At 33.8% G+C, this 10357-nt stretch overlaps 1 protein-coding gene across 1 annotated transcript; it reads left to right on the plus strand.

The window, feature by feature from the left end:
- Nucleotides 1–3530: 3530 nt before the first annotated feature.
- On the plus strand, nucleotides 3531–5594 carry LOC143056326 (uncharacterized). Its single transcript, XM_076229415.1, has one exon. It carries the CDS (start codon nucleotides 3542–3544, stop codon nucleotides 5483–5485), a length of 1944 nt encoding a protein of 647 aa, XP_076085530.1. The 5' UTR covers nucleotides 3531–3541; the 3' UTR covers nucleotides 5486–5594.
- The last annotated feature ends 4763 nt before the right edge of the window (nucleotides 5595–10357 follow it).

Below are 10357 nucleotides of genomic sequence, written 5' to 3' on the forward strand. Positions count from 1 at the left end.
AGGCAAACTTATTCCTTCTTTGCGACCGATCTGCAAAAATATGTGTTCTTTCAATATGACGTCATCAGGCATGGTCGCCTTTTTTCATACCGTCACAATAGGAATTTCAGAGGAAAGCAAGAAAATTCGACGTCATAATCAGATTTTAACCAATGAAGTACTGAGATCAAACAAACCACACGTTGATTAATTTTTTTTTTATAAAATGGGTACAGAAAGGGATAAATTGACGAAGAATTAGAGAAAATCGTATACACCAGACAAATACATGCTAGCGATATCTGTTGAGCTGTACATGTATATGTATAATAAGACACCCAATTGCAGGATAACAACGAAAAGTAATATATCCTGCAATTTGGTGTCTTATCATACATATATACAGCCCAACAGATATCGCTAGCATCTATTTGTATACTATATAGATATCGATTTAAGCTCCGCCCACTACAGAACTTCGTTTGTCAGCTGCTGTTGATGAGTGTTGTATGAACCTTCGTGACCTCAGAATGTGTATTGCAGTCGCATTCCAATGACTTGACCTTATGTTAACTTAAGATTGATTTACGTTCTGCTTTTTTAAAGCCAATTTTCGGCTAACAGATAAATTATCTCCACGGAAATGAGATATGCCAATGCTTATATAACTGCATACCAAATATCATTGAACTTGTGGTTCCCCTTAAACTGACCTAATCACAAATACATGTAAAATAAGCAAAATTTTCGAAGTCAATAGACCATGACTGAGGGGACAGGGCCAAATAATCTCCATAAAATGAGATGTTCCAATGCTTATACAACTGCATACCAAATATGAATGACCCACCACTTGTGGTTCACCATAAACTACACATTATCACACACTAAAACATTGTTGACGCTGCCGTCACCGACGACGTCACCGGAAACAGCATACCTATGTCTCTCTTTTTGACTCCGTCAAGGCGAGACAAAAAAATCACACACATAAATAAATGGGCAGCTATAAGGTAATGCGATTGTTTTTACCTGTGACGCCATTTTTTTGTGGCGTTGATATACGTTATGTTAGTGTGAAACACAGTTCGTCATTCTATTATGCTGTTTGTGTGTACTGTTCTAAATTAATTTTAGTTATTTGTTGAATATTCTGTGGTAGACATTTCGAAAAAAGTAAAATCAGAAAAATTACTGAACTCCGAGAAAAATTCAAAAAGGAAAGTCACAATCCAATAGAAATATCAAAAGCTCTAACACATCAAACTGTCATGCAAAAATGGCGGATTAAACCGTGTTTCATAGCTAGCTGAACCCCTCACTTGTTTGACAGTTGCATCAAATTCCACTATGTTGACAACGATATGTCAACAAAACAAACAGACATACCAGTTAAAAAAGTCAAAAAAGGGGTATACTGTACTATTATATTATTTATTTAGGCAATTCTCTGTCCTAAGTGTTCTTGAATTTATTTGTACTGTATTCCTGTTCAAGTAGGTAAAACCAGGTTTAATCCAACTTTTATACATAAGAAAATGTCTGTACCAAGTCAGGAATATGACAGTTGTTATGCATTAGTTTGATGTGTTTGAGCTTTTGATTTGGCCATTTGATTAGGACTTATATCCAGAAATTGACAATGAGAGTCGGATTAAAACAAAACTTTACAACATAAGAGATAAATTTCAGCCTTCCAATGGCGACCTTTTCATTTTAAAACCAAGAGTTCCAAATGGTAAAGTTAAAATCATCACTTCGTAAATTTTACTGACGCCATTACGAGTTGGCTGACCGTTATGGAATATCCGTTTCACAAATGATAACGGATATGTTCCTTAAGTCGTTACTACAAACCCGTTCCCTTTTCATGAATGTGACCTACCGAATTGAACTATTTACCGGTTTTGTAATAGCATGAGCAACACGACGGGTGCAACATGAGATAACCTCTAGTTTTGGTGGTTTTTTTTATTGCTGTTGTACCCTTATTTGTGACATTTTTACCTATTGTGTCTGTTTGTTTTGTTCACACATCGTTGTCAATATTATGGAATTAGCTGCGACTATCATACAAGTTAGAGGTTTAGCTAGCTTTAAAACCAGATTTTATAAACCATTTTCTACATAAGAAAATGCCTGTATTAAGTCAGGAATATGGCAGTTGTTATCCATTCGTTTAATGAGGGTTTTTTTTATCTGCCCGAGACCTACATTCATGTATACTTTATGATGGTATGATACTTAACGGGGGGATTGTGTTCGATTTTCATAAGATGAATCAGTTTTATTGAGGTCTGTAGCTGTCATTTCATTAGTTGCTATTAGTCCTTTGTAGATTTGTGTATCATTGTTTGTTTGCTTAGTTTCATCTGTTACATGTTAACAAAAGGAACATAAAACAGGTACCAACGGTTTTCCATACAAAGGCAGCCATATACTTACTACAAACAAACTCATCATAGATATAAGGATTAAAATTTTATATTTCCGCCAGACGTGCGATTCGTATACAAAAGACTCATCAGTGACGCTCGAATAAAAAAATGTGTAAAAGGCCAAATAAAGTACGAAGTTGAAGAGCATTAAGGACCAAAAGTTCCTAAAAGTTTTGCCAAATACAGCTAAGGTAATCTATTCCTGAGGAAGTAAAGCATTAGTTTTTAAAAAATGCAACTTAAAAGAGACTTAAACATTACCAAGGTGTTTTCTGAGAGAAACACAACATTAATTCCATCTGTGTATCAGGATTAGGATGGAAGATAATTACAAATAAAAACAATCAGGATTAATCTGCACCAAGAACGTCCTGGTACCAAAGGATATACATGCAATTACGTTTGAATCTATATGCACAAATTTTAACTCCATAAAATGAAATAATTTCTTTTCATACTACCATTTTGTGGATTTCGTTTTTTCACGATATACAACATTTTTGTTCTTGTAATTTTTATAGCTAAAGATACTGTTAAATTTTCATTTCTCTGAACTTCAATATTGTTTTTGGGGGAATTTTTGACAGTAAGAGGGTAACAATAAAGCGGTACTCTTCATCATCAAGGTAACATTTTATCAAAATGTTATCATAAATCTCACAAATGTACAAGCGCTGACTTCTGTCGAGGCACGATATAAAACTGGACATAATCATATCGACACCATTTGATTGTTGAAGTCATTTGATTAAAATTAAATTGGGATCGTTGGATTGCTTTTTTCTTAAAAATTGCCCCGGTCTTTTTTTTTTTTTTTATCATAACCCAAAACAAGAAATTTGTATCTACGATTCCCAATTTTATAGAAGCTCTGTTTAATGAGACGGTGAAGTCGACCTGTCAATTGAGCATGTGTCTTAATGTTGATGCAAAATTGCAATTAAATTGTAAGATTGAGCAGAACATTTGAAAATCCACTAATCTGATTAACACCGGCATTTCAATGTTCATGGTTCACGATTGCATTTCTTTTAGAGAAAAAAAGATATCAAAGGGGAGATAAATTAAATCATGAAAAGGAAGTAATTTACCTATGACAATGATTGACTACAATGGCAACGTGTATGAATGAATGTGATATTTTCACTTGTCCGATATGTTTAGAGAAACTGAAATCTCCTAAAACTCTACCATGTTCACACAATTTTTGTGAAACATGTATCGGTGAGTTTATTTCATCAACAGAACGTCAGACAGGACATAAACTTTCGAGTTATCCATGTCCCGTCTGTAGATCAGTTGTAACGAATACAAATAGAGTGCACGATGCAACGCAATGTGCATCGTCTGTACCCAATTGTTTAACAATTTCAGCACAAATGAACCAATCAGAAAATACGAAACAAGAGTGTCATCTGTGCAAAAGACAAAACAATCAACATGTGGCATCATACTGGTGTCGGGAATGCAATGAAGCGTTTTGTGACGAATGCTTGAGACTTCACAACCTTATGAAGATTTCTGCAGACCATACAGTTGTACATATCGAAGAAATAAATAACTGTGCTAGTGGAGGCGAGCCTGATTTTAGTCCAATATCCGATAAATGTTCAATTCATAATTCTAAAATATTGGAAGCCTTCTGTTTTGATCATCAGGAACTTTGCTGTTTGCTTTGCTTAACTATACAGCATAGGAAATGCGAAAATATCCAGGCTATTGAAGAACTGACAAATCTTAACACGGATGGAATAGATTTTTTAAAATATGAATTGAAAGAAGTAAAAGCTAAAGTTAAAGAACTTATTGAAGAAAAGATAAGCAATTATGAAAAACTCGATAATTCTTTTCAAGCGATCGAGTTGGCTGCTAAAGCATCCGCTGCTTCAATAAAAGACAGTGTGGATATTCTACTGGCTTCATTTTTAAAGGAACTACATATGTCACGTGAAGCACAAAAAACTAATTTCGAAGCGAAGATAAAAACTACTGAAAATCTACTGAGCCGTGTTGTTTCATTGACGAAGACTACAGAGTCTGTTCGAGACAATGGTACCTTGAATCAAATGTTTATTCATTTGAAAAAATCGAAACCTCAATTAAAGTCTAAAATCGTTGAAACAAGCAATATTTTAAATGTAAAAACAGCCGTGGAAGCGAGATTTGCTGTCAATAAAATATTTCACCAAGTAGAAAAAGCAGTCAGTTTCGGGCAAACCGAAGTGATATGTAATGTACCAATTGACCTGAATGAATTCGTGAACTTTAATCCATTGGATACCGGCACAATAACAAACATAAAATTGAGACATAAAAAAACTCTGTCATTTGAGTTTGATGTTAATACTGTATGTATGATGAACTCGATTATCTTGGTTGGCAGTCAATATGGAGTGTTAAATGCGGTTGATTGTGTGACTAGCAAATGTATAGCGAAAACTACTTTCAACGAAGGGATAAAAAGACTGACTTGCGACATCGAAAACCTTACAATTTATGTTTCGTGTTATGATGCATACATATATACTTGCAAGATAGAACAAAATAGATTTGCATTACGTCAGGAAATTAGAAATAGCAGCAGGCAGGCGCTTACTGGTGGGCTTTGCATCTTTAATGGATTCATGCATATTATCGTTGGGAAAAGCCTGCAAAGGATAAATAATGAAAACAAAGAAATAGGCTTACAAAAGTGTTTTGACACACATACAAACTGTGAGAATAAATTTAATGGACTTGCGACTGATATAAAAAACAAACGTTTACTTTATACATCTGATACCGACCAAGTAGTAGCAATACAGATAGATGGCACAAAAATATTTTCCTACAAAGACGAAAATATGAAGAAGATAGTTGCCGTTGCCGTTAATAACCAAGGTTGTATAATAGCATGTGATCTGTCTGGTGCATTGCATGCTATCTCAGAAGATGGATATCAAAGGAAAACTCTGTTAGATGAGTTTAACAAAATCAAAGCTCCACATGATGTTTGTTTTGATAAGTCTGGCAAAGTTTTGTTAGTTTGTGGCGATAGGTTTTTAGAAATATATGATGTTTTGTTTTAAATAAAACATATTTATCGGTATTTCAATAGTCAGTTTAGATTTACGTTAAACCATCATCTGTAAAATCCTCCATTGGGAACTATTTCTCCTATCCGGTTCCTCTCCCAAATTGTCGTTCCGACATGCTGTATTACATATTTGTTTTCGTTTGTTATTTTGTACATTAATTAGTCATTTGGTTTTCTCGTTTGAATTGTCTGTTTTTGGCATATCGGTGCCATAAACAGCTGACTATGCATGCGTTCTACATTAGAAAATGCCTATACCAAGTCAGGAATATGACAGTTGTTATCCATTCGTTTGATGTCTTTGAGCTTTTGATTTTGCCATTTGATTATGGACTTTCGGTTTGGAATTTTTCTCGGAGTTCAGTATTTTTTGTGATTTACTTCTTAAAGGTTAAATATGCTCTTTGTTGAAGGCCGCACGGAGATCTATAGTTAATCATCATCTGTGTCAAGTCATTTTGGCCTTTTGTGGAGAGTTGTCTAATTGGCAATCATACCACATCTTCTCTTTTATATTTTAGGTAAAATCACGTTATAAACGTGATAGCGTTGTCATCTCAGTATTTGGAGGCTTTTGGATTGATCCTTTGTCGGGTCAAACAAAAAACTTTCAAATTGGTTTGTACTGGTTTTGCTTAAAGTACGTGTCTTTTATAAGTAATTGACTGGTCGGCTCAGAGTTAGAATATCGTGTCCAACGTATGAGTGACATGTGACTGTAACTTTGAGAACTAGCAGGTTTGAAAATCGGACTTCTCTTGAACTGAATTTTAATGTGCGTATTGTTATGCGTTTACTTTTCTATATTGGGTTGAGGTATAGGAGGAGGGTTGAGATCTCATAAACATGTTTAACCCCGCCGCAATTTTGCGACTGTCCCAAGCCAGGAGCCTCTAGCCTTTGTCGGTTAAGTACAACTCTTGATTATATTTGTCATTTGTGTGTATCACAAAACTACATTCAATGTTTTCGTCTTGGTATGCATGTAATATTTGCCACGTTGAATACCAATCCATAATTGTTCATTACTAAACCAGTTAACAAGGTTTCATTGTGTTGGTACTTTTTTTGTATCTTAGTTTTTTTCTCTGTTGATTTTCTCTTTGTTTTAGAGGCATCAGTTCACATATTTATTATATAATTAAATAAACTCATCATATATACCAGGAATAAAATTTCAAATTTACGCCAGACGCGCGTTTCGTCTACAAAAGACTCATCAGTGACTCTCGAATCCAAAAAAGTTTAAAAGACCAAATAAAGTACGAAGTCCAAGAGCATTCAGGCCAAAAGTTCTTGAAGTTTCGCCAAATACAGCTTAGGTTATCTATTCCTGAGGTAGAAAAGCCTTAGTTTTTCAAAAAATAACTGTTTTGTTAACCGTTAATTTATAATTATGAACATATTAATGATAACTCAAGACACCACAGAAGTGCTGACCACTGGGCTGGTGATAACCTCGGGAAAATCAGTTTCCAACAGCAGTGGCATCGACCCAGTGGTTGCAAATTAACTCTAATCATAGATACCAGGATTAAAAGGGATACCGGCCTTAGGTATTAGGTAGCGTCAGTGAGACAGCAAGGTAAATAAAAATACCCTATTTTCTGCATGTAAGCGGATTATTTTTTCTTCAACTAAATAATTAAAACGTACGCTCGTTGCTGCGTGTAAACTGTTAAGAAGTGAAACGGTAAATATAAGAGAAAACGAAGACATGATTGCAATAATGTCTTTATTATTTAATACTAGAGGTGACAAATTGGCAATCATACCACATCTCTTTTTTATATGAAACACCCTTAAGGTTGTTTTGACTGACAATTCTGCACACAGAATGGGTCAAAGATATGGTGTGCAAATAAGGTAACCGCAGTTAAACCTAGCTATTTGACATGTTGAACGAGAAGAGATAATGAGTTGAATGGAGATTGTAGCTACTTACTTAATGAAATGTACTTAGAAGTCAAGTGCCAGTCGTATAAAAGTGTTGAATGCGAAAGTTCGTTTATACTATTATTCATTGGCACTTTTTATTTACAAAAAGAAATCATCCCCCCCAAAAAAACATTGATCGAAAAATTATCAACGGCGATACTATTGTGACTATAAAAAAACGGGTATCTTACAGAGTAAGACGTAGATGTTCCATAATTATGTTTTTAAAATATCTACCTTCTGTTGCTTATCTAACCCTGAAATGATTAAACACCATTTGTTGTTTACTTCTAAAATTTGAGTTTTAACTGCATCGTTTCTTTTTCTACAACTAGAGTAGTAGTTTACAATCAATGTCCTTCAGATGAACGTGTTTCTTTTTCATTCTCTGCACCTTTATCATTTCGCTCGTTTTTGTTATCAGATTATTCCGAATGACATTTGGTGAAACCAACAAATAGGTTTTTTCTGATTCCAACAGTTTATAACTGTAAAGAAGATTCCATAATAAGAGTAGCGATGCTCTTTTGAATAATAAGTTCTCGTACTTGGAAGGAGTATCTATATTCATCGTAAATTCCTATTTAAAAACCCAACCCTTTCCTAACCTGAGACAGTATTATAATAGCACAACATAAGTGCAAACAATAGAAATCAGTGCAAAAGGTTTAAACTCATCTGATCGATGCAAAGCATAAACGCAAGTAACAAAACAACATAAAGACACAAAGTACATATCTGAGAGTACTAGCAGTTACTAGAACTTGTTCCGTACCGTTGATAACTGATATAAAAACATGTTTCCCAAAACAAAAGGTAAATTGTTACACACACATTGGATTAAGTGTAACGACTTTATGAACGTATAGAAAATCATGACCTTGCATTTTTCATGCTACTTTTAGAACTAGTTTAGCTTATTTATTTGTCTGCTTTGCATGTGCTTATAATCTAGTTAAGTGTTTTACTTGCTTGTGTTTCCTTTCATATATATCAACTTTTTCTAATGAAATATATCTGTCTTTATATTGTCTATTGTGTGTGCTGTATATGTCCTATATGTCTTAATATTGTATGTGTTGTTATTGTTATTAATGTTGGCAAAAAGATCTACAGAGCTTATGTTTAGAGTATTTCATGTAACCCCACTTAACATAAATTTTCTTATCTTATCTTATCTTATCACAATTACAAAATTATTAGTATAGACACGATTTTGGACCGTAAGCCTTACTATGTTGTGTTTTGTAAAGAGTAAAATAATAAAAATAACGAACCCTAAGGGACATTCTAAACGGAACGTCCCTAAGCAATTGGCAATATCAAAAGCTCAAACTTATCAAGCAAATGGATAACAACCGTCATATTCCTGACTTGGTACAGGCAAAATCTTCTTATGTAAAACAAATGGTGGATTTAACCTGGTTTTCAAGCTACCTAGATATATACAAAATGTTTTTTGTCTTTTTCGTTTACTCTTTTTTTATTGCGTTTTCATTTCGGCTGTCGTATTAATTTAATTATACATTTGACATCATCCGCCTTCTTTGGTTAATATTTATTACAATGAACATTGCAATACAACAGTTGCTTATAATTGGGCATGAAGAGAAATATATTTAAGTTAGGTGAATATTTTTGACAAATGAAACTAGAGGCTCTCAAGAGCCTGTGTCGCTCACCTTGGTCTATGTGCATATTAAACAATGGACACAGATAAATTCATGACAAAATTGTGTTTTGGTGATCATAATGTGTTTGTAGAGCTTAATTTACTGGACATACTTCTTGCTACAGTTATCTCTATCTATAATGAACTTGGCCCAGTAATTACAGTGGAAAATATATTCTACAAATTTACAAAAATTTACAAAAATTGTTAAAAAATTACTATAAAGGGCAATAACTCCTTAAGGGATAACTTGACAATTTTGGTCATAATAGATTATTTTATCCTCTGTCAGATTTCCTCTAAATGCTTTGGTTTTTGAGTTATAAGCCAAAAACTGAATTTTACCCCTATGTTCTATTTTTAGCCATGGTAGCCATCTTGGTTGGTTGGCCGGGTCACCGGACACATTTTTAAAACTAGATACCCCAATGATGATTGTGGCCAAGTTTGGTTTGATTTGGCCCAGTAGTTTCAGAGGAGAAGATTTTTGTAAAAGTTATCGACGACGGACGACGGACGCAAAGTGATGGGAAAAGCTCACTTGGCCCTTTCGGCCAATTGAGATAAAAATGATATAACATCACAATGACAAACACAGTCATGTTCACACACACAAACAATACAAAATACTTTTAAAAAGTAAACTAAGGGTTATATAATAATTTAAGCTCTTTATCGCCTATAGAAAAGTTGCCCCATAAAAGAAAAGGTAGGACCAAGCAACTTGTTTGTGCACTTAAACGAAAATTCTTATCAGCATTAATCTATCAAAATAATCCTTATATTCTACATACCAAGTCAAGACCTGAAAGTTGTTGTTTATTAGTTTGATGTGTTTTATCTTTTGATTTTGTCATTTGATTAGGGACTTTCCGTTTTAAATTTTCCTCGGAGTTCAGTATTTTTTTGATTTTACTTTTATTTGTTGTTAGGATCTGAGTCTGTCGGAAATCATCATCTAAATTTTGAACTTGTATGGCATACTGACTTCTTATATTTAGTGCAATACATAATAAAATTCTAAAATATTTTATTTCAAGATTTTGTCGACTATAGAGCCCTGTCTTCCTTAACGCAAAATAAAGGAGATTTATTTTAATAGGATTTATCCTCATTCGATCGAATCGTTGCTTTAAAGGAATTTCTATCAATAACTTCCTAACATCGAGTATACATTTTTATTTATTTTGCAAAAGCTAGCTAATATCCTTTGGTTTCACCTTCACCTTGTATATTTATTCATTTTCCGTCATT

Source organism: Mytilus galloprovincialis, chromosome 13 (genome assembly GCF_965363235.1).
Source record: "Mytilus galloprovincialis chromosome 13, xbMytGall1.hap1.1, whole genome shotgun sequence".
Classification (NCBI taxonomy): domain Eukaryota; kingdom Metazoa; phylum Mollusca; class Bivalvia; order Mytilida; family Mytilidae; genus Mytilus; species Mytilus galloprovincialis.

Coding starts and splice junctions, on each gene's coding strand:
- LOC143056326 (XM_076229415.1), top strand. CDS start 3,542: ATGAATGAATGTGATATTTTCACTTGTCCGATATGTTTAGAGAAACTG.